We start from the raw sequence: 25328 nt of genomic DNA, 5'->3' as shown, positions 1-25328 counted from the left end.
CGGGAACCTTTTTGGCTAAGAGAGCCATGAAGGCCAGATATTTTAAAATGTGTATCTGTGAGAGCCATATACATTTTTTTAAACATTGAATGCAATAAAATGTGTGCATTTTTATGTAAGACCAACAGTTTTAGATATAATGGGCTCTAATTACGTAGACCAGGCACACTACCCCACGTCAATGGGGTGTGGCCAGCACACTTTCGTGAGCAGCGCAGTGTCTAATAATAAATCTAATACTTGCTGCCATTAATGCAACTTCTGCTGCTGCATAGTTTTGAACCGTATTCAGTACACGTATTTCATTATTTTGGCCATCTTCACCAGAAGGCTTGGTTCTGCAGCTTTAGCTATTTGACTAAAGGAGGAAAGTTTACATTTACATGTTTTTTTGACATCTCAATGACCGAGGTAGACTCCCGCATTACCCAGTAATAATCGAGTTTTGGTGTTTGACCTGGAAAATATCATCAAGAAAGATGGATATGGTCGGCCATATTGCAGTACAAAATAGATGGACGAATTAAAATGCATAAGAAAGTTTTGATTTTTAATATTATTTTTAACAGTGATTTCTGTGATGTTTACTTTAAAATGTTAGCAAAAATACATTTTTATTGTGGTAAATGCTTGAGAGCCAGATACAGTCATCAAAAGAGCCCTACCTGGCTCCCGAGCCATAGGTTCCCTACCTCTGCATTACAACATGAGTGACACCTAGTGACAAGTGCAGAATACTACATATTCAAAGCATCTTTGAATATGTCTTCTGAATGCCTTATATTTGTATTTTTATTGATATATAATTCACTTATGTGCACTAAAATGCTTAATTTAGGCCCAGAAAAATATGTGCATTTGAGGTTTTTTTTGACAAATTTGTCATATTTGTTATGCTTTTTCCACTTTGCTGACCTAAAAATGTAGTTAGAATTTGTGTTCTTGTGTTAAATGATGTCAAAGTTTCAGATAATGAGGTTTGTGTATTTGGAAGTGAGCCCTGAAAGAAGGTTGGGATGGCTCAAAACACGATGTCGTTTGTTTTGATAAACGTTTCACCTCGTACTTCGGTATGTGACAAAAAAATTTATAACAATACAAAATAACAATAAAAAAATACTTCAAATTATATTAGAAAGGGCAGGAAGTGAACAAATGTAACAGTTACTGATTGTAAAAGTACCAGATGGAGGGGTAGGACTTAATAAGCTTTTACCATTACCATTACCAATACCATTGCCACAATGAAAGCGCGATGCTCACCAGTCCAAACCATGGCAGCAACTGAAAAAGAAACTAAAAAGATTGGCATTGTAAACTTTTCTTTAATAAAACCATCCGCTGTTCAGAGTCTTTATTTCTATGATGTAATGTCTGGGAAATCATGAAGAGGAGCGAAGGCATTACAGTAACTACGTGGCTACCTTGTGCGTGGGCATGCACACTGGCCAAACTTGTCAGACTTTAGGTGTGAAGTGGACACAAGAGTCCACCCTAAAACGCATCCAATAATGATAGAAACACAAGAGCCGTTCAAATGAATACCTGATGTTGAGCAGTTTGAGAGCGTTAAGCAGAACTCCTCTCTTCACATCGAAATCAATCTTCTGATCGGTCCCAAAGCTTGGTGCTCGATTGATCTGTCCATGAAAGGAGGAGAGAACATAACATATTATTTTTCCAATTTTGTCTGTGTAGATTCTCAGCCAGCCAAGTCTTGGTTATCACCATCTAAACTAAAACAGAGCAAAGCAAAGAAAACAAGTCATGAGTTATAGTTGCCAGTTACTTTCCCCAAAAACGTAAACGTAAAAGAATATTGTGTGTTGCTTATTTCCACAGAATATTTATCTTATTTCATAATACCAATGATGACAGGTATAGCGCAACACAAACTCTCGTTAGCATGGACACATGGACCCAAATATTCCAAATGCATTTGGTTTATTTGCTCAAACGGATATGACAGAGATATGACGTAACAAACTAAATTAAGACGAACGAACGTTGATGTTTACGTTTTCCTAGGCATGCCTCATTGACTAGTCAGTTTGATTATAGCGCCGCATGTAGACAGGAGACCTTTCCGTGTATACCATTGTTTTCGGAAAAGTAATTCGGTAAGATTCCATTTGGAAAAATCCTCATGTAAACGTGGCTACTGACTAGCTATTTAGCTTCCTGTGTGTCGTGGTAGAGAACAGTGGCGAACGAAAAACTCGCAATATCGAAGTGCAAGAAAAACTCAAGGGAGCCGGTATCATGGGATGTTGATGTTTACGCTTTACTGGGCATGCCCCATAGACTATTCTGTTTCATTATAGCGCCGCATGTAGACAAGAGACCTTTCCGTGTATACCAGGGGTGCTCATTAAGTCGATCGCGATCTACCGGTCGATCGCGGAGGTGGTACTGGTCGATCGCTGGTCGATCGCGGCGTGACATTAAAAAAATATCATCCCAGCATCAATGCCGTCACTTGATTGATATACAGGGCAGCCATTCAGATGACAACTGAATGTTGCCCTTCGGGCGACCAATCAAATCAAACAACGTCTCTAAGTGCAGCAGAACTTACGATGTCAGCCTATCATCCATCCCCGTTACTTGATTGACATACAGGACAACCAGTCAGATGACAACTGAATTTTGACCTTTAGGTCACCGCTCATGCGTAAACAACGATGCAAAGTGCTAAGCTAGTCGGCGAATTGCGAGATTTTAAGCCCTCGCTAAAGTTTATGGTCACTAAAATGAGTGAAGGAGCTGGACCAAGTAAAAAGGCAAAAACTGGACCAAGTAAAAAGGCAAAAAACATATCACTTCCATACGGATATGGAATATTATACAGATATTGTGATACGGATATTATCCATGACTGATAAACATTTGGAAGTGTGCTTGAGGCTGGCTATCAGCAGCTACTGTCCGGACTATGCATCCCTGGCTGGTTCAGTTCAGTGCAAGTCATCAAAGTAAACTCAGGTAATTACAAAAAAAATTAATTGTTAATTATGTGTGTTTTGCAATATTGGCTCATTTGGTTATGTAAGGTACATCAGCATACATTGTACGTACAAATAATCCTCAATACATTTGAAAATAAATAGATGTTTTGCATTTTTGTAGTGGGTAGATCATTTTGACTCGGTCATTTTAAAAGTAGCTCGCATGCTGAAAAAGTGTGAGCACCCCTGGTGTATACCATTGTTTTCAGAAAAGTAATTCGTAAAAATTCCATTTGGAAAACTCATGTAAACATGGCTATTGACTAGCTATTTAGCTTCCTGTGTGTCGTAGTAGAGAACAGTGGCGATCCAGATGGTTCATATCGATACTGGTTCTTTGTCTGTATGGTTTGAAATGGTCATTTATTAGATTATCTGTTACAGCAAAACAACCTTCTTTTCGTCCCCGTTACCACAACACTATTAGTACAGCAGCCAGAGTCAATAAAACATGTATCCACCGGTGTCAATCCTTTTTAGAAAGGACACTTAAATATGCTGTTAACTCTGCAACAAGGAGCCACTCAGAAGCTTAAGGAAGAATGGAGTGGAAAAACATCATCAGTCCACTTGGAGCCATAACGATTTCTGGTGTGAAAAAGAGCAAGAAAAGAAAAGAGCTTCTTTTGCAGAGATGTGCAAAGTCGCCCGGCCCAGCGTCCTCCATCCCTCTTTTTGTGTCATTACTAATCCTCACACAAAAGTTGCCTACTGTGGTGTGACAGATTGGGGAACAAAGCTGCAAGATGATATTTCACAAGCATCCCGGCATCTGACCCAGCCAGCTTGTTGGACTGTGGTGCCAAAAAAAGGGAAGAGCCAGCACAGAAACTGGAGTCACAATTTAGTGAAGGACTTGACTTGAACTCTCCATTAAGTGTCTTAGCATCATTGAGAAACAAACTCTAACATCCTAAACCAGTGGTTGGTAACCTGCGACTCCTCGGCCGACCTTTGTGATTTATTCATTCATTCATCAACAACGAGGTGTTTGAAAGACTCTGTGAATGGATCTACACTGCCTTCTGATTGGACGAGGCATGAAAAAGACATGAAAAAGACATGAAAAAGACGCATCCATAGTGTGCTACCCTCGCTGTAAGCTATCCATAACCGTGAATACGTCCCTAAAATAATGTATACTTTAAATAAAACAAGTAAGTAAAGCATACATTCATCACTGTTTAAAAATACATTTACCCATGTTTGTCTTTATGGCTTCACTGATAATGTTTTTGTTTTTTTTTTGGAGGTCCTTGAACGCACCACAGTTGAGTGCTGTGACACAAAACTCTGTACTAATTTTGACAGTCAATCTGACCTCAAAACTTGGAAGTAACATCTCAGTGAAACGCCTTTGCTAGCAACTAGCACTAGCCTGACTCCCAGTCTGTTCAGAGACGATTAGTAGTATACATTTCATGCTTTAAATGTGTTTGGGGCATATTTTGTACTTAAAACTGGATGTTGTTGCGAGTTGGGAGAAAAGGGGAGGTTTTTGGAGCTGAATCTAATCTAATAAGAGTCACTTTTATTGCAAATGTTGATCTGAAATCGTAGGAAGGAGGTCAATGACGAGGCATGTTAGCGCACAGACCTCACAGCTAGGAGACCCGAGTACAATCCCACCCACGGCCATCTCTGTGTGGAGTTTGCATGTTCTCCCCGTGCAAACGTGGGTTTTCTCCGGGTACTCCGGTTTCCTCCCACATTCCAAAAACATGCTAGGTTAATTAGCGACTCCAAATTGTCCATAGGTATGAATGTGAGTGTAAATGGTTGTTTGTCTATATGTGCCGTGATTGGCTGGCTGGCGACCAGTCCAGGGTGTACCCTGCCTCTCGCCCGAAAACAGCTGGGATAGGATCCAGCACCCCAAAATGAATGAATGAATGAATAATATTAATATGAGGCTGCACGGTGGATGAGTGGTTAGCACGCAGGCCTCACAGCTAGGTAACCCCATATATTATTAAAATAATTTAAAAATAACATTGATAAAATAGATACATAAAATAATGCTTTAAACATAACAGTTGGATTGTTGTACATCCAAGAAGAATAATAGAAAATAGGATTATTGTCAATTAAAGTAAATAAAATCCAAATAATCATAAAAACATTGAGAAAAAGCATGCGTTCAACCTTCAGCGAGGTCCACAAAGACCACGCAGTAAACCTTCAGCCTCCATGTGGTGTAGAGTATCGGCTCATGCTTTTTCTGTACAGCAAACATTTATCAGGAGCGGAGCCACAGGTGATGAATGACCCGTTCCGCTGCTTTCACTCAATAGAAAACAATCAACAATGCATTCTTCTGTGTACTGAGACACATTTGGGGGGGGGGGGAAACCAACAAAAGAGGTCTGTTTCCATTTAAGCCCCAGGCAGATGCAATGAAAAGAGTTTGGCTTTAAAAGGCCTTGAGGTAAAAGACAGACTGGCAAGGATCCCGGGGATGCTTGTCTCGTTACGTGTCTTCATTTCTTAGTTTGATTTGTGGTGTCAAGCTGTCAAGGCAGACGGGCAAGGCAGCACTGGTCTTTTCTCGCTCCGTCTTCCTCCCAAACCTGCCGCACTCATTTACTTTCTCCTCCTTGCCGACTTGCAGCCCATGTTCTGCCCACTGTCTGCTCGCTACCTTATTCATCTCTCACTGCGTATGTTTCCTCTCCCTGGCAGAGGAAGTTGGGCCGGTCTGGTCGTAATGAACCCCTGCTGGCTCCCAAAGCCCGACTCTGATTTCCTTAAGTGACTCTGGCAGCATCTTAGAGCAGCCTCGGTTGCTCCAAGACGCATTCAATAAAAATGTCAGATGAAAAGATTAGGCGCTCCTTTTACTCCTGCTTTGATTCCTTTTAGCAGGGACATGGCATCCATGTAAGATGTGGCAAATATCACTTAGTCAACAGCCGAGTAAGCAGGCGAGGATGGAAGGTATCGCGTCACAGGACGGCTTTATCAACTGCTGTATCATCACGCAGCCTGATTCTGTGTGGACCATTCTGTCATTCCGCACCTTTGTCCCATACTGGCATTAATCGAACCGAGACTACTGTCAAAACAGCTGTTGGTACAGGGCACACCTCCCGACTTTTTCACCTGCTTGATCTAAATCCAACAGCATATGTAATTGTTGGTTCCATAAATTTTGTCAGGATTGCATATGGGTAAAAGAATAACCTGTGGTGGCTTGGTGGTGAATGAAATTACCATTAATCAAAATAAATAAAACTAAAACCCCAAAATAAAAGAAAAATGTGAAAAAATTATGATTGTGAATGAAAATAATGAAAATAAAATAAAATCCTCATTATAAAATAATTTTAATCAGTAAAATCCCAATACTCAAAATAAATACATAAAATATATGTAAAATATATAAATATATGTAAATAAAATATTTTTTTTAAATGGGAATTTTGGAAATCATAATATATAAAACTAAAACCCCATATATTATTAAAATAATTTAAAAATAACATTGACTAATAAATACATAAAGTAATAAGTAAAAAATAAAATTTGGATTGTTGTACATCCAAGAAGAATAATGAAAAATAGAATCATAAATCAATCATGAAAATCATTTAAAATAACAAATAAAATAAAAATGTGATTAGAAAAAATATGATTGTTGTAAATAAAATAAAATCCTCATAATAAAATAATTTTAATTAATTAATTATTGTTTAATTAAATCATTAAATATAAGAGCAGCAAATAATTGTTTTTATTGTTTACAATTTTTTTATTAAATTATAATTGTTGTAACTCAAAAGCAGTAAAATCCCAATACTCAAAATAAATACATCAAATAATATGTATATGTAAAGTATACATAAAATGTATGTAAGTAAAATAATTTTTTTAATAGAAATTTTGGAAATCAAAATAAATCACATCCAAATAATAAAATAATTAAAAACTCATGACAACAACAAGTAAATAAAATCATTTAAAAAATAATGGTCATCAAAATAATAATAATCCAAATAATAAAATAATTTACAATTATAATGAGAGCAAATAGATACATAAAATAAAGTTGTTAACAAGTTATTGGTATTGTTGTGAATCAAAATTAATGAAATCCAAAAAATTGAAGCCTTGAGTTGATTTTTCCCAAAAGGTGATTTTGTACATATTTTACATCCTAGTCTGAGTACATCCGTCACATTTAGGCACCCATTTTGAACCCAGTATATCTTCTCAAGGATCAATACTATATAAATGAAACTCGGAAATACAGTACTCACTGAAAGTGAGTCAAAACAAGTGAGTAGCAAAATAATTGTGTCTTGGTGGTGATAGCGTCATGGTCTGGGGCGGCATCAGTGCTGCCGCCCCTGGGGAGCTTTGGTTCAGTGAGGAAAATCAAAAATTCCACCTAAATGTGCCCTGTGGTTATTACTTTTCAAAGTAATTTCAAACGTTGAGGTAGTAGATTAATGTACAATTGAGTCTGGTCACCCTCATCAGTGATTATATGACTGAAAAAGTGTACTGGGAAACAGTTTAGTGTCGACGGCCTCTGCTGTGTCACGACAATATTAATAACATAGCAACTGTGATGGATGAACAACAATCAGCAGCTTCACCAAAATCAGCACTCATCGAAGTCAAACAAGCCAAAACAAGTGCAATGGCCGTCTGTGATTAATCGCTTTAGAAAAAATCCCCCCTCTCTCCTATTATTCTAAGAAATTTGTAAACAAGGTTCCTTTCTGCCACGCACACTCCAGGCGATCGGCACAGTTCACCAACCGTCGGAATGATGCAATCAGGCACACAGAGACCCTGTTAAGCCGTGCTTTTATTTCAGTCGTCTTATCAATCGTGCTTGTGTGTGTGTGTGTGTGTGTGTGTTTGGTGTTTCAAGGGTGGAAAAAAGCAGAGCGAACTTATAATACTTGAGGACTTGTGTCCAAATACTACAAAGGTCTAACACTTGACTTGTTTTGTTCCGTCAGCCTCTGAATGTTTGAAGTTTCCAATTACTGTTTACTTGCTTTTTCACTTGCTTTGTCAATTTTTGCATAAAATTGTCCTCTTTTGAAAAAGAAAACAAACTTACAGTAACACACGGACAATATGAACATCCAGCAGCAACACAACGTTTTGCCATGACTACTATACTGAACCAAGTCATAGCATTTGTTTGACATTTACGTCACTTTCGGAAATGAGGGAGACCCATCAACTATAAATCTTATTTTTGCAAATTTACCGTTCTCTTTCAAAAATCAAACAATGTAGAAAACCATTACAAACAATATATGTATAATCGATTTAAGCAAAGTTGATCAATCATATCAGGAACACTTTAATGCTCCCATTTTTCTTTCTGCATTTTAAAGCTCTGTTTGGAACCTCCTTAAGATCCGGCCATACAAAATGCACATTGTTGCCATATTTCAGTTGGTCTTAAGATTTTGATCGGGAGGAGTGTGTACTTTCTTCCGAGCATCCCGTACCTACCGACACACACGAGTCTATGTTGGTTATTTACATGCAACATATATCTTCTGCCCCCACGCTGCCACACATGATGATAAATGACTAAATGCTGAGGTGTACTTCCAACTGCCCCATATATGAGCTACGGTATGTGCAACCCTAATTTGATACATATTCTATGAAATAGTCATCTTGCAGGAAAATGGACGTGGATAGACCAGACAGTCCCATACGTCATTCTAATTATTCCTTAATAAACCTCTTTATGAGCCACGGCCTTGCCTGCAGGTATCTATTGCCACCTAGAGGTGAAAGGGGAAAACACAACGGCCCTTCACACGTACTGTATGAGCATTTAAATAAGAATGAATCCCACTAAGTGCGGCAGATTAATCAAAGGCAGAGGGGAAATTAAAAAAGGGAAGGGAGTATTAGAGGGAGAAAATGAAGAATATAAAACTATAAAACTATGGATCATTTTTCACCCCTGGAGTTCAATAAATTGAATGAAGAGAATATATACACTGTAGATAGCAAAAGTAAGTCACCGTCACTGTGAAGGCAGGAGAATGGATTCTGTTGGGTGGGGGGAGGGGGGTGAGAAGATATCTCAGAGGCTGCCAAACCTGGAAGATTCAAAGCTTACGGCCGCCATGCCGATTTACAGCCGTAAGAACGTCGACCTTTGACCTCCCGCGCTCGCTCCCGGAGAGAGTTTGATTTAAATGGCTACAAAATTAAACGGCATTATTTACACTGCACGGGAAATTCACAACTACGCAGCAGTTGCATTTCATTTGTAGTGTTTGTATGTGCCAGACAGGGGTGTTCAAAGTGTGAATAAAAAAGTAGCAGTGTGAAGAAAAATAATGTGATTTAGCAGATTATTTGAAAAAAAAATAAAGATGTAATTTTTTTGGAAAATTAGGTTTGGGTAAAAGTAACAATTAAATGGGAATAAAATAAATAAAGCGGCACGGCGGTTGAGTGGTTAACGCGCAGACCTCACAGCTAGGAGACCAGGGTTCAATTCCACCCTCGGCCATCTCTGAGTGGCCATCTCTCTCCGTGCATGTGTGGGTTTTCTCCGGGTACTCCGGTTTTCTCCCACATCCAAAAACATGCTAGGTTAATTGTCCAAATCCAAATTGTCCATAGGTATGAATGTGAGTGTGAATGGTTGTTTGTCTATATGTGCCCTGTGATTGGCTGGCCACCAGTCCAGGGTGTACCCCGCCTCGCGCCCGAAGACAGCTGGGATAGGCTCGTGAGGAAAAGCGGTTGAAAATGAATGAATGAATGAATAAAGTAAATAAAATTATAATAATAATATTATATAATATTATATTAATATTATAATAATATTAACAATAATAATAAAATGTTCTGGGAATTAAGTCATATTTTTAGTAATTTTTTTATTAAATGTTTTTACATTTTTTAATATTTGTAATATTAACAGCAAAAAAGAGTGATTAATAGATTAAAAGAGTGTATTAATAATACACTTTTTTTTTTACATCTTTTCATTTTTGTGAAAGATATGGCCCTTGCTGGAAAAGGTTTGGACGCCCCTGCACTTGGATGTGAAGGAGAATAAAATGTGTGTGTGTGTGTGTGTGTGTGTGTGTGTGTGTGTGTGTGTGAGCACTGTTTACACTTGCCGTTGCATATTAGTGCCCCTAAACACACACACACACACATTTGCAGTGGAAAGGAAAGGAAGTCTGGATTATGTTGGCTCTGAGGGATGGACAGTTAAAGCAAACTCATCTTGAAGCACTAAAAGTTGCAGGAAAGGGGGGGGGTTGAGGTATCGCCGCCCTTGGGGAAGCGGTCCAGCTGCAGTCTGCTGGTCTGTTGTCGTTATGCCAATTCACACACAAACACACACTAACAGTGAGACACAAACAACCCATGCCACGCTTGACCTAACCATACCCGCCTCATTAGTTGCCAATCACTCTGCACAACCCTTCTGGAACAGCGTGGGGGGGGGGGGCGGTGGTGATAGAAAATGGGAAGGAATGGATGGCGAGATGTAATCACAACCATCAATAATCACGGTGCCGGCACCACTGCAGCCTGCGCTGGCATCTCTGGAGTTCCACAGACGATAATGAGGTCGGACCTCAATCTATTTGTCTTATGTTGCGCTCGGTGGACCCCCCTAACCCCCCCCCCCTTGCAAAAATGATCAAGTAGCATTTATTCACTGCATTTATGCAGTTGTTGTAGCTGAACTTGAGAGCAGAGGGTGCTGCGTGTGCCATATCGCCGCATCCAACGTCACATGCTGCTTCAAGTGTGATGATACTGCTTAGGCACCGTCTGACTATTCATGTACATGGAACAGCTCTTGGGGCTTTGGTCCTGGTCAAATAAATAATCAATCCGCAATTGAAAGAACCTCTTCAGTCCCCCGAATCTTCAATATATAAGAAACGGTGTGGGGAGGTACTTTTCTTTGTTTTAAAGCGCATGTAGAAGTAAATAAAGCTGCAGGATGCGGGCCACTCATGATACATCCATTTTCCTCCGCTTATCCGGGTCCAGGTGGACACCAAGGCATTCCCAGGCCAGCTATGAGACATAATCCCTCCAGCGTGTCCTAGGTCTGCCCCAAGGCCTTTTCCCGGCTGGGCATGCCCGGAACACCTCACCAGGGAGGCGTCTGGGAGGTGGGAGTAATCTCATGATACTTGAGATTCTTAAAAACTGAACATTTCCAGAGTGAGAGCAAAGAAAACCTGTTTAGGACCTCCTAAAGGACCTCCTAAATATGTTTTTAACATTGTTAGAGCACTCTATACACGGAATAACACCCCTATAGTCACCTTTATACCCCTATTAGCCAATACAGTAGACATAATAAGAGAAATTCTTAAAAAGAGATTCTTAAAAATTTTATATTTCCATAGTTAGAGCATCGAAAACCTGTTTAGGACCTCCTAAACATGTTTTTAACATTGTTAGAGCTCTCTATACACGGAATAACACCCCTATAGTCACCTTTATACCCCTATTAGCCAATACAGTGGACATAATAAGAGAAAATAAAACACCAGGGAGGCGTCAGGGAGGCGGGGCTAATCTCATGATACTTGAGATTCTTAAAAATGTAATATTTCCATAGAGCATCGAAACCTGTTTAGGACCTCCTAAATATGTTTTTAACATTGTTAGAGCTCTCTATACACGGAATAACACCCCTATAGTCACCTTTACACCCCGATTAGCCAATACAGTAGACATAATAAAAGAACATAAGACACATACTACATAACATAGGCAGTTTATGCCTAAAAATGCTTCATTTAGGCCAAAAAGTGTTTAAATATGCATATTTTGGGACTAATAATTCAACCACTAAACAGCCCCAAAAATAGGAAGCCCGAAGTGGTGAGGTCTTACGGTATTTCATTCTTTATCTTTACGAGGCAAGCAATATATCAAACTAGGAAACTTCTGCAGTGTCTATATGAATATAGGTTCCTTTTCAATCGGCAGCCAATGCAAAGGAAAGGACTCAGTTCATTTGATGGCACCTAGCGTTCAGGTGACCACCTGGCTTTGACTTGACACACGTCGGACTTCCATTTCCTGGCGGCGAGCACGCATGTCCAACAACCAGCTTTGACATTTGAAGGCGTAAGGCAGGACGGCCGGCGTCAGGAACAGCAGAGCGGGTAAAAGCAGCAAGCAGGCGTGGCGCGGATAATTCACAATGACACCAACAGCGAAACCCGAGAGCTGGCGTCTGCATATTCCAAACAAACCTGGGAGGACCAGATTGTGTTTCCATGCCAGGCACGACTCAGCGTTTGGGGGAGGACAGAAAAGTTGAAAATGAAAAACAGTGGAAGGGTTTGAAATAGATTTAATTAACCTCAAAGTGTAGCAAAGTAATGTCTTAATATATCAAATTCAAGCTTGAGGGCTTGCCACTGGGCAGAGTTTGCAGAAAGCCTGTCCTTGCTGCGTGTTGAGTCCCCGTTGAATAGCAATGCGCATCGACAGGCTACGCGAGTAATAAAGTTATTTTCAGACCTGACAGCCTGTGCACACAGCGTTTGAGAAAGGGTCTCCACGCTCACAGACATCCCCTGACTAATCATTTTCAGTTTTGGCAATAAATGGATGTTGCTGTAAATGTTGCATGAAAGAGAAGTCGGTGTGTGTGTGACGGATGTTAATTGATGAACATTATAGAGCGCTGCTTGTCGCACAGGGGTGATCATTACTGCTAGAGTGGAACGACTGCATTCATGAGTGTGTACCATACACACACACACACACACACACCATCGGTCTCAATGAAGTGGCAGTCAAATGGAGCACCACCACTCTTTACGAGACACACACTCACACACACACACACATATATATATATATACATTTGTTGTGGTAATTCTGAGTCTTTATTCTTAAGCAATGATTCGTCCAAATAATGGACAGCTATTTCGGTTTGTTGATTTAAAAAATGTAAATAACATCGATTTCAGACTCTTTCCTTAGTCGTCCACGAATGCAGACCTGCTATCTTTGTTTTATGCAAACAGCAAAAACGGAAAAATCTGCAGTAATTTTACAAAACTAAGTCCAAATAATATAACATAACATAATATAATGTAATGTAATGTAATGTAATAATACATTTTATTCGTATATCGCTTTTCAGAGTACTCAAAGACTCTTTACAGTAGAGAAAAAAGAAATAAAAATGGAGTTGAGTAAAAACAGAGTAAACGATGCATTAAAATTCAATATCCATAGATTCATTCAAAGCTAATAATAATAAATGAATAATAATGAAAAGTTAGACATTAAAAACAGATTTAAACAGTTGTTTTTTGAAGGAGGGAAGGTTGGGGCAAGCACGGGGCGAATGGGGCAAAGAGTTCCAGAGGGTGGGGGCAGCGATGGAGAAGGCTCTGTCTCCCCAGGTTCTGAGCTTGGTCTAAAAGGGGAGTGCCAGGAGGTTAGAGTCTGAGGAGCGAAGGGGACACAGGGGATTGTGTGGATGGAGAGGTCTGTGAGGTATGGAGGGGTCAGATTGTGGAATTAAAAAAGAGATTAAGATTAAGAAAGAAGTCATCCAACGATAATATGTCAGAATTGTACAAGAATAACATAGTATTATGAGCAAAAACGTTGATATATAGAAATCATAATACTGTGAAAAACAAGATCTTCACACAAAGATCAGTCCAAATGGCCAGTACTGAAGGGGTTGTCTTTTGAAAAATGGCTGGGACTAAATGAGTTCATCCCAACAACAAGCTTCAGATGAATCGATTTAGCAAAAAATTGTTAAAGTAGTTAGTTGCATCACTAATACTTGTACTATTACTACAAATACTCCCCTACTGCTGTTCATTAAAGTCATTAAAAAAACAAACAAAAAAAATCACCTTACGTTCTCCATACTTAACTCAATTTTCATGGGGGGGTATAGGAATGGAAATGAGGTGGATGGGGGCATCTGGGGGGTGTCACTCAGCCAGGAGACGTTTAAAGATTTAGGTCAGGCTTGAACTGATGGCAAGACAGAAATCCTGGAGTGGACCCTGAACCTGAACGCCACTCTAGAATGACTGACAGTGAAGGTGGGTTTCTTGCTACCTTGACCTATATTTAGTGTGTGTGTGTGTGCAGTAAATTCTGTACTCCTATACTACGTATCCTGTGTGTTTGAGTGCATGCCTCCATGTAATTGTGCGTCTGCCTACCTAAACAGTCCTTTGTGTGTACACAGGGGTGTGTTTCATATTCGGGGGTGCATAAATACATACTGTATCAAGGGCCGCGTGGGTGTTTCGGTGCTCCGGGGGGGGTGTGGGGGGTGGGGGTGCAGGACGAGCATGTGCAAGCAAATCAGTGTGTGTTTATGCCTTCTGTCAGTGTGATGCACGGGCATTCGCCCTCTCCTACCAATGGAACAGTGCTTCACTTCACAAGCCGCTGTCACTAGCAGTGTAGACAGGTGACACTCCACAGACAGCAGTCCTTGTTTTCTGACCCCCAGCACGCCCTCACATAAAACCTGATCAGGGGGCCTACCCCTTCCCTGAAATGACTTTCTAGGACATTTTCAGGGACCGATCAGAGCACCCCTAAAATGATGCAGTTTCAGTAGAAAATGAGTAGGAATGAATGTTGACATATCCTATATATGGTAATGGTAATGGTTTAATTTCATTTGAACATGCATCAGATTACAATTGAGTGCATCACATAATCAGTTCACAGTTCCAAAAGGAGTAGGAAGAAGCAAAGCTTATTAAATCCTACCCTCCATCTGTTTTTTAACAACAGTAACTGTTGCATTTGTTCACTTCCTGCTTTCCTAAAATAATTGAGGTTTTTTATTTTATTTTATTATTGTTTGGGTTTTTTTTTTTTATTTATTTATTTATTTTGTCACATGCCGAAGTACGAGGTGATGTGACCATACAATGACATAATGGGTACCATAGTATATTGGCAGTTACAGTTACAGTTACTGGCAGTAACTGTCAATAGTATATTGAGAGTTATGTGGTACCTATGATGTCATTGCATGGTCATATCACCTCGTACTTCAGTATGTGACAAAAAAAATTAAAAAAATAAATTATTAAATTAATTAATTAAATACATTAAAAAATTATTCATTCATGATTGAATGAATTAATTAATTATTTTATTTTATTAAATAATTTTTATAAATTTTATTTTCATTTCATTCATTCATGAATGAATATTTTTTTATTTTATTCATTTATTTTAATTTATTTTATTTTATTTTTTGTCACGTACCAAAGTACGAGGTGATAAGACCATGCAATGACATAATGGGTACCATAGTAAGTGTCAATATAGTGATATATATAGCACATTATGACTGGTTCAAGGCTCTTCATTCTTGTATTTCGCAAACATCAACTGCTTGTATTGTTTCTTGAATTGGCTCACCGTTGTGCATTGTTTGAGGTCCTTACTCAATCCATTCCATAGTTTGATTCCACATACTGAAATGCTATGGCTTTTTAACGTAGTCCTAGCATAGAAGTGTTTCAAATGTACTTCTTCCCTGAGATCATATTTCTCCTCTCTTGTTGAGAAGTATTGGATGACATTTTTAGCTAATTGGTTATTTTTAGCCATATGCATTATTTTAGCTGTTTGAAGATTAACTATATCAGCAAGTTGAAGTATTTGTGATTTTAGAAATAAGGAGTCAGTATGTTCTCTGTAGGTGGCATTATGAATTATCCTTACTGACCTTTTTTGCAGTACATTTTTAGAGAGTGAAGATTGATTTTATAGTTATTACATATGTGATTAAATCTATAACCCGTACAAGGATCGAACAAAATGGCGAGATGACCACTCTACGACCCGAGCCGTGCCACCGTGCACAGAGTAAGCACAATGTTACACATCATGTTAAGTGCAACACGAATTTCTACCAATAGGGGGTGCCATTAATAGCGTCCATTTATTTTCAATGGGGAATAATGTCACAGAAAAAGCTGACAAATGGAAACTAGACAGTCTTTTAAAGTTCTGATAGATAGCCTATTGCAAAAATAGTGGATGTAAAAACCGAGTATATATAAATATGTTGAACCATTACACACAGAAGCGAACCAGCAACCACGGTGTTGGTGTTTGACGATCAGTCTAAAACCTGAGCCACGCCTACACTGTAGAAACAGTTTTACAATTTACATCCAAGGTTCCCAAAGTGCGGTACGCATATCCCCAAGGGTAAACCAATTTTAATAGGAGGTACGTCAGCAAAAATAAACAATCATCCCCTCACACGCCTGAATGTACATGATATTGATGTGTCTACGTTGATTTCTCTATGCTCTCATAAGCCAAATAACACACACTCACACGTGAACATACCTCAAGGAGCCAAGGTTTAAGCTTGCGGTCCAGGATGATGTCAAAGCCCAGGACCTCAAAGCAGACACTGTCGCTCCCTGGTGGCTGACCGGGACGGCACATGCGGTATGCGTGCAGAACATGGGGCTCTGCCACAATTAACGTCTTCACGACCAACTCCTGCACAAACACAAGGAGACAATGAGAGAATGTCAACCCGAGCTGGAGGAAAAACAACAGAAGCATTCATAGTAAAATGCTAACATCGTATAGTACATCTATAGTCGGCAGCACATAGTTACCAGGAAGTCAAGTTGAGGTGAATACGTATGCGCTTACACATACACACACACGCAGTGCACAAAGCTTCCTGTCTTTAGTCGAGTCCCATGCGGTGTTGCTGGCCCACAGGCTGCCCACAGGCTGTAATGTTCTAGCCTCGGACTGCTAAGGCAGAAGCCCCGCCGTCTGTCCCTCGCTCACTTCCACGCATTTCTGGTAATGCCGTCTTTTCAACCGTGTTAAAGAGCAGCCCTACTTCTACGATCTTTGTCGACCACACATTTCAGCGAGTGTTGATTGACAGGCTAAAGGCTCTGTATGTCAGTGTGTTTTTCCCTCATGCTAAAACTAGGTCGGGTGGTTACTATTTTGGTGGGCGTTGCCTTTTTGTTGACACCACTTTTGAACAAATTCGGCATACGGTCCGGATTGATGGGCTCACCTTCTTCATTTGAACTAATACATCATCTATCACGATTGTAAAGTTGTGGAATTGACGTTTGTTACATGTATTTTCTCACAGGCCATCCATTCTGTCTGTCAAACGTTTGCTGCATTTCTGGTAATGCTGTGCTTTCAACCGTGTTAAAGAGCAGCCCTACTTCTATGATCAAGTAGGGCTGTCAATCGATTCAAATATTTAATTGCGATTCATCAGTGCAAAGTTAACTCATATTTAATTGCAATTAATCACAGATATCTATAATATGTAGGGATGTGAATCTCTTTGTGGTAAATGGGTCTGTATGCATCTTGATACCTGATACGGATACGTTGGCATGCATTGCTCCTTGCGAGGCTACACTGTTCTGCTGTGTGTATGCTAGCAGCCCCGCCTCTCCTCACAGAGACTGACAAGAGGGCTCACTTTGTTCAAGCCGTATTCATATGGAGCAAACGCACCTAAGGCCTGAAAACAAGCACAGAGTGAACCCTCTTCCTGCCTGTTTGGAGGGGAGAGGAGAGGAAACCACACAAGTATACACAATTATCAAGTTCATTTGCCATGGGATGAATTAATTGATTTATTATCACAGTCTCTATCACAGTGTTTAGATAAGCTGGGAATAGTGACCGGTCGGGCGAGCTCACCCTCCGAGAATGATGTTTTGGCCGAGCTCTTCCACTCACTTCAAGAAAGCCGTGAAGCTGACTGTCACAACACAATGTCATCAAACCTTTCCCCGTCATGTGCGTATGAGAAGGTGCCCTTCCAGATGCAAGTGAGCATGCTCTGTATTTGCCGAGCACATACCGAGACGTCTCCCCAGAACTTGGCCACGTCGTAGTCATTGGTGCGCAGGAACTCTGTGAACCAGCTGACGGATCTCTTGCTGCCTTTGTCCACCGTCTCGTCTCGCTCGAAGTTCTCGTTGTGTTTGTTGACGGAATAGTTGGTTAGATGCATGTAGAGCTGGCTCTGTGGATATCAACATGGGAAATAAGGACAGCACCTTTGGGTGACCACTTCTAACCATTTTTGTGTTGTGGCCACATATAAAAAGACAATGTGCGTACACCAGATGGAAAGTTGAGTTTCTTGGTCACCCATCAATTTCCTTGGTACCAATTCACTGATTTTCCAAAACTGTGTGTGCAACCTTTGAAACCGACTTTTATGGTTTGTCTCATACGAAACGCTATCTCACATTTTTAAAGGAAAAGTGCAATTAATTTAGTAATTCTGCCTATCATCCCCAATTCTTATGTAAGACATGAACTATATGAATTTGGGGAATTGTTATGGGGCTGCACCGTAGAAGGTGGTTAGCATTCAGGCCTCACAGCTAGGAGACCCGAGTTCAATTCCACCCTCGGCCATCTCAGTGATGGATAGGCTAGGATAAGGATAGTGAAGAAATGCGGTTGAAAATGAATGAATAAATGAATGAATGTAGTTATGAAAATAGCTCTTCAAAGCATTCTAAATAATGTCCAACAACATCGGTGGCTGTTTGATGAAGCTGGAGTAGCTACCCAGGTGGTGTGGCGAGGTGTCACTACACCAGTAAGATAGTTCTTGAGCGTAACAATGTTGACAATAATGATAATTTTACAGTAGCTTGGTTAAATATGCAGTTCACATGATGTAAATGCAGCGTTGTTGGCGCATATATAGGTTTTTCAAAAGGCTTTACAGATGCATTCTTAGAACTTGGCCACACAAACATGGATATTTACAAAAACACATTTGGATTTACGTTTGGATTTGTCACGGTTCGGCTTCATTGCTTTAATGTTCGACCCCACGATGCAGAGAGCAGGACCAATAGCAGGTAAATAATATTTATTCTGTGCAATAACAGCAACAGAAGAACAAAGCAACTCAGGGATTGACTGACAAACGATAATGATCCAACAAAGGGAGAAGCACACACCTGAACTAAATAGAGAGGACAAATTAGGGACAGGTGTGGGTGGCTATGGCAACGAAGGCAGAGGAGGCAAAACAGGAAGTCAAATACAAAATAAGAGTGTCCAAAAAGGAAACCAAAGCCCAGACAGGGAACATAAGACAAACTGTCACGCAGGAACCCACACAGGGCGTGACAGGATTTACATTATTTTCTATAGGAAAATTTGCTGTTTGAGTCGGACCTTGCAGAACAGATTAACAACATTAACCAAGATACCACTGTTCGTTCATTCATTAATTTTCTACCGCTTATCCTCACGAGGGTCGTGGGGGGTGGGTGCTGGAGCCTATCTCAGCTGTCTTTGGGCGAGAGGCGGGGTACACCCTGGACTGGTGGCCAGCCAATCACAGGGCACATATAGACAAACAACCATTCACACTCACATTCATACCTATGGACAATTTGGAGTCGCCAATTAACCTAGCATGTTTTTGGAATGTGGAAGGAAACCAGAGGAGGTGCGACAGCTTGAGAAAAATAAAGACGCAAAAAAACCTTTTCTTGCTTCGAGAGAGTAAATAGAGATTTTTTTCCAGGGATGAAAAAGCCATGATAAAAACACTATAGCATGCAGATAATGCGTATAAAAACGGCCATCAGTGTGGTATTTGTTGATTTTTTGAAAAGCGCATCTATAAATAACTGCATTTGCATCTACTGTCCTGCAGCAGGGACATTTGACGTTTGGAGATGCTGCTTAAATAAAGAAAAAACCTGGTTCTCGACCTCCAGCCTATGAGACATACCCTTGGAGAGCAGCTGTGCATTAATGCTACATGCAGTAAACAAAAGTGAACCAGATAAGAGCCTCATAGTTCCCACACAGCGTAGCTGAGCGGCTGCCTATTAGTGGCCTTGTTGCACACCTCTCGTTATAATGCATCCATGGTCTTAGCTACAAGGTAATAATGCTGTGACCGCAGGCCACTCTGCCTCCTGATGGCTGTCTGGCCGCCTCTCTCTGCGGGACTGAACATCCATCTCCACGGCACGGCACACTCCATCATGTGTCACACACTTGGAGAGAGAATACACACCCAGTGTTGATAATACGCATCCTGTTCCGTGCACATCTGTGGGTGTGTTGCAGCAAAGTGTACTTAGTGGTTGCAGAACCTCAAGAAGGTGTAATATTACCGGGAAATATATGGATATCTCCAACCGAGCCTGCACGTCCTACGTGAGCATGATACTTTGTGAACTTTTGGATTGAATTAGACAGTTCCACAGCTTCCACACTGTATTTATCACCTGCTTCTGCTTCAACTGAGCTGTGGATGATACATTGGCTATTTACAGAACAAACACAGGACTAGGGATTGACCGATGTTTTTTTTGGGGCCGATACCGATTTTTTTCCATCACCGATGGCCGATTTTGCTTGGGCCGATATTTGTGGCCGATACTGCTTTTGATCCCTCAATTTACATGAAAAAATGACCATGATAATAAATATTACAGGTCTCATGTTTAAACAAATATTTATTGAAATGTAAACACTGAACACAGTAGCATTCAGCTTTCTTAAACACACATTTAAACGGCATTATCAACTTTAAAGGGAATAAATATTCAACCATGTGCAAAACATTTCTGTCGTAGTTTAAATTTATCTAGCATCGATGTGATGACTGCTCCTCTGCAGCGTGACGCACCCCCCCCCCCACACACACACACACAAACACATCACACTGACACAATTTAGTACGATATATAAAACATTTCTCTCATCATTAAAGTTCGTGTTGAGCACGAAAGAAAGACCTCTCATAAGCAGACACGGCTGCTCCAATTCCTTCTGTGTGTGTGTGCGTGCTCGGAGAGAGTGCACACACATAACACGACATGCATTTATAGTTGCATAGTTGTTCATTCTTGTTCTGCTCAACTAGTGAGAGTGCTTTTATTCGTCTGTTGCATTGGTATGTGATGTTTTTGGGATTTCTTGTCACACCGTGACTTAAACTGTTGTGCCTAGTGATCACCCAGTGAAATGTGATGGGCTTAGTAAAGTGTTAAAAGCAAGCTAACTCTATTACTTGTGAATACGCACCCTTGATGTGCTTCAACAGTGGGGGCAGGGTATCGTGACTACGTGTGTTGCAGGGTCCTCTGCATCCGCCGGGGCAGCTTTGTGTTGCCCCCGGCGGATGCCTGACTGTAAATCATGCGGTGCAAAAAAATATCGGCGAAACCACGCGCGTACCGGCCGATGCCGATAAAAGGGAAAAAAACGCAAATATCGGCCCGATGTATCGGCCGATCCTTACACAGGACCTCCTGTAGTCTGTTACTGGTATATAACCAAAAATTGTCCATGAATGCTCCGTGGAATGTGCACTAAGAACCGGAAACATGTTGATTAGCGTCTTTAGCTCCACTTGATGCTTTCACCATAAGCCATGATTGCGGAAAAGTTTAGGTTATAAGAATAAGGGAAAACATTTTGCAATTAAGTCATAATTATGCAAACAAAAGTTGTAATTTTGCTGGAATAACGTACTGGAATAAAGTATATCTCAAACCTAGAAATCTGTTGCCTTAAATGTGAAGGAAAACCTGCCTCAAAAGTGCAACTGTGCATCATGCTAGCAGTGACTGCAATGTGTACTAAGGTTCCATTGGATGTGTGTGCATGGATATCGTATATACAGTATATATATAATACAAAGTATATACCATACTGTATGCATAAAATGACTCACCAGGTTGGCCTCGCTGGGTGCATGGTATTTCTCTGTCCCCATGCGCACCAAGCCGTCATTGTAGAGGAAAATGCGTAGCGGGTCGCAGGAAGTGACAAGGATATAGATGCGCAGATCAAACTTGTAGCCCTCCATCAGGAAGGGTTTGTCCAAGTACTCCTGCACGATAAAGTGCTCCTGGGATGGCAGCTTCTCGCAGTTACGGATAAGTGAGATCCTGCGTAGACACACGCTCGATTAATCCTCTGGGGGGAAATTGGAATGTCTTCAGCAGCATCATAAAATATGGCATAGGAAAGACAAAAAGATCATTTAACAAAATGAGAAATGGCCTGAATAGCGAGCATGAACATAGGCTGATGACATCGGCACTGTGTAGTACAGTAGAAGTAGCTGATAACATTTGGGTGAAATTGTACGCACATTTTCTCAAATGGTCTCAACCTGGGACACACATTAAGTCACAACACACTTTTATTTAAGTCATTTTTATTAATAGATTTTTTTTCCTTTAAGTCACTTTTGTTATATATTTTTTTTATTTATGTATTTTTTATAATTCAATTTGTATTGGTCTAGTGGTTAGCGCGCAGACCTCACAGCTAGGAGACCAGGGTTCAATTCCACCCTCGGCCATCTCTGTGTGGAGTTTGCATGTTCTCCCCGTGCATGCGTGGGTTTTCTCCGGGTACTCCGGTTTCCTCCCACATTCCAAAAACATGCTAGGTTAATTGGCCACTCCAAATTGTCCATAGGTATGAATGTGAGTGTGAATGGTTGTTTGTCTATATGTGCCCTGTGATTGGCTGGCGACCAATCCAGGGTGTACCCCGCCTCTCGCCCGAAGACAGCTGGGATAGGCTCCAGCACCCCCGCGACCCTTGTGAGGAAAAGCGGTAGAAAATTAATGAATGAATGAATTTGTATTGTTTTATTTGACACTTTTCTTTAAGTCACTTGCATTTCTTTTTTTATTTCTAATTATTTACAAAATAAATAAACATGCTAATTCATTTACTATAAAAATATACATGAAAAATATATGTAAATAATATTTTTCTTATATATTTTAAACAAATCCTATGAAACCCAGGACATACAAAACCAAACAGGTTGGACAGTATTATAAAGACATTTTAAAAATGTGTTCTTGGGGAACATAAAGGGTTATTTCTAGGGATGTCTGATAGTTATACTGATAATTACCGGCCTGATATCGGCATAAAAATAAAATATCGGTATCTGACTTTTTCCGCTTCATGAAAACCGATATTTAAAAAATATATGATAAGAGACGGGCTGCACCGTGGTCGAGTGGTTAGCGCACAGACCTCACAGCTAGAATGTGAGTGTGAATGGTTGTTTGTCTATATGTGCCCTGTGATTGGCTGGCCACCAGTCCTGGGTGTACCCCGCCTCTCGCCCAAAGACAGCTGGGATAGGCTCCAGCACCCCCGCGACCCTCATGAGGATAAGCGGTAGAAAAGGAATGAATGAATGATAGGAGACGCATATCGGTTTCCAGACAAAAATCTAATATCGGACATCCCTAGTTATTTCTTTACAGTGCGACAAGATTTCTATATGTACATTAAAGTTGTGGAGTTGGTGGTGGGGGGGATAAAAGCATTGGAAGTGCCCTGACGGTATATACTTCACATGACCTTGTACTCCTGCGGAGGCGTCACTGAAAAGACGTTGTGTAAATAAAAGCCCTTGGCTTGATTTATGGCTCGTCTAAACTATGTCTACTACTTGATTCCCAGGCCCCGTCAATAAAAGGACATTTAAAAAGACAGACACGTATGTAAGGGGACTTGGAGAGCATTGTAATTATCTGAGGAAAAGTCAAAGTTGCAAGGTCACTTGGGTAAACATGAGCAGTCCAGGGGCTTTGTTTCTAATTCAGTTTCCTTTGGTCTCATGTCACTGGCACTCAGGCTTTATGGGTTTGTGTTTGCGTGGGACAGCGTGACTCTGTCTTGCGTGCACGCGAGCTGCTGGCTTAAGGGGTGCTTGTTAAACTGTCTCAAAGCAGCATACGACTGACCTACATCCCCATCACTCATACTTAAAGTCCACCGGGCCTAAATTGGTTGCATGCGTAGCCTGGAAGGACGGCTCCATTATGTAAGGAGGGATTATACACACGCACATATATGTCTGAGATGTACACACTCTACTGGGACGGTGAGGATATTTCTTATTTAATGCCAGTCAAAGAAAGTGAAAGTGAAAAGTGAAGTGAAATTGGACATTGTAAATGAAGAAATATGTGAAGAAATATTGCTTGGACTAAGCCAATGGTCCTCAATAATTTTATATCATCTCTTCCTATGAAGGCTGCACGGCGGTCGAGTGGTTAGCGCGCAGACCTCACAGCTAGGAGACCAGGATTAAATTCCATTCTCGGCCATCTCTGTGTGAAGTTTGCATGTTCTCCCCGTGCATGCGTGGGTTTTATCCAGGTACTCCTATGAAATTGGAACGTCTTCAGCAGCATTATAAAATATGGCACAGGAAAGACAAAAAGATCATTTAACAAAATGAGAAATGGCCAGAATAGCAAGCATGAACACAGGCTGATGACATCGGCACTGTGTAGTATGGTAGAGGTGGTGGATAACATTTGGGCTAAACTGCACACACATTTTCTCAAATGGTCTCAACCTGGGACACACATTAAGTCACAACACTTTTATTTAAGTCATTTTTATTTATAAGTCACTTTTGTTATATATTTTTTTTATTTATGTATTTTTTATAATTAGATTTGTATTGTTTTATTTGACACTTTTCTTTAAGTCACTTTCATTTCTTTTTTTAATTTGTAATTATTTACAAAATAAATAAACATGCTAATTCATTTACTGTAAAAATATATATGAAATATATATATATGAATATGATATGTAAATAATATGCATGGGTTTTCTCCGGGTACTCAGGTTTCCTCCCACATTCCAAAAACATGCTAGGTGGCGACTCCAAATTGTCCATAGGTATGAATGTGAGTGTGAATGGTTGTTTGTCTATCTGTGCCCTTTCATTGGCTGGCGACCAGTCCAGGGTGTACCCCGCCTCGAGCCCGAAGACAGCTGGGATAGGCTCCAGCACCCCCGTGACCCTCGTGAGGACAAGCGGTAGAAAATTAATGAATGAATGAATCTCTTCCTATGAAATGGACAGTGATAACTCATCAACCGAGTGCCCTTCCTCCTTTGCAATTCCCCTCTTGTATGACTGAGCAGTAAGTTCCCACTTACACTAAACGGAACGGAATGGAACTTCTACGCCTTAGCATATTTACAAAGTATCAAAATGACAAAGTTGCATCCTTTCGTTTTTCACTGTGGCCCTCTGAGGAGCAAGTCCACCCCCCCCCCCCCCCCCCGCACGCTGCCATATCCTTATCAATCAGGTTACGTTAGCATTTGCTAGGCTGCGTTAAAGAGCAGTGCTTCATCTCCCCACTTATCAGCACTCTTGAGCAGAACCAAACAGCGACAAGCTGATAGGAGCCTGACCAATAATGCGAGTGGGCAGCCGGCACGTTGATTGATGAGGACGGGGTTAAC

The 25328-nt window shown here is 40.5% G+C and overlaps 1 protein-coding gene across 5 annotated transcripts in view; it reads right to left on the bottom strand.

Annotated features, from left to right (window-relative positions):
- The window catches only part of ttll7 (tubulin tyrosine ligase-like family, member 7), a 108399-nt gene that overhangs the window by 60560 nt on the left and 22511 nt on the right, over positions 1–25328 (bottom strand). For all 5 annotated transcript variants that reach the window (XR_009129814.1, XM_058072664.1, XM_058072666.1 and 2 more), the window contains exons 7-10: positions 21751–21967; positions 17884–18048; positions 16368–16526; positions 1546–1640 (exon numbers count right to left, since the gene is read on the bottom strand). Coding sequence is in view for 4 of the 5 variants with exons in the window: in XM_058072664.1 (XP_057928647.1) it covers positions 1546–1640; positions 16368–16526; positions 17884–18048; positions 21751–21967 (636 nt within the window). In the remaining variant the exon portion in view is untranslated. The remainder of the gene's footprint in view (positions 1–1545; positions 1641–16367; positions 16527–17883; positions 18049–21750; positions 21968–25328) is intronic.

Source organism: Doryrhamphus excisus, chromosome 5, assembly GCF_030265055.1.
Source record: "Doryrhamphus excisus isolate RoL2022-K1 chromosome 5, RoL_Dexc_1.0, whole genome shotgun sequence".
In the NCBI taxonomy this organism is placed as follows: Eukaryota; Metazoa; Chordata; class Actinopteri; order Syngnathiformes; family Syngnathidae; genus Doryrhamphus; species Doryrhamphus excisus.
Note: the sequence above shows the minus strand (reverse complement) of the source record. Positions and strands in the feature narration are given on the sequence as shown.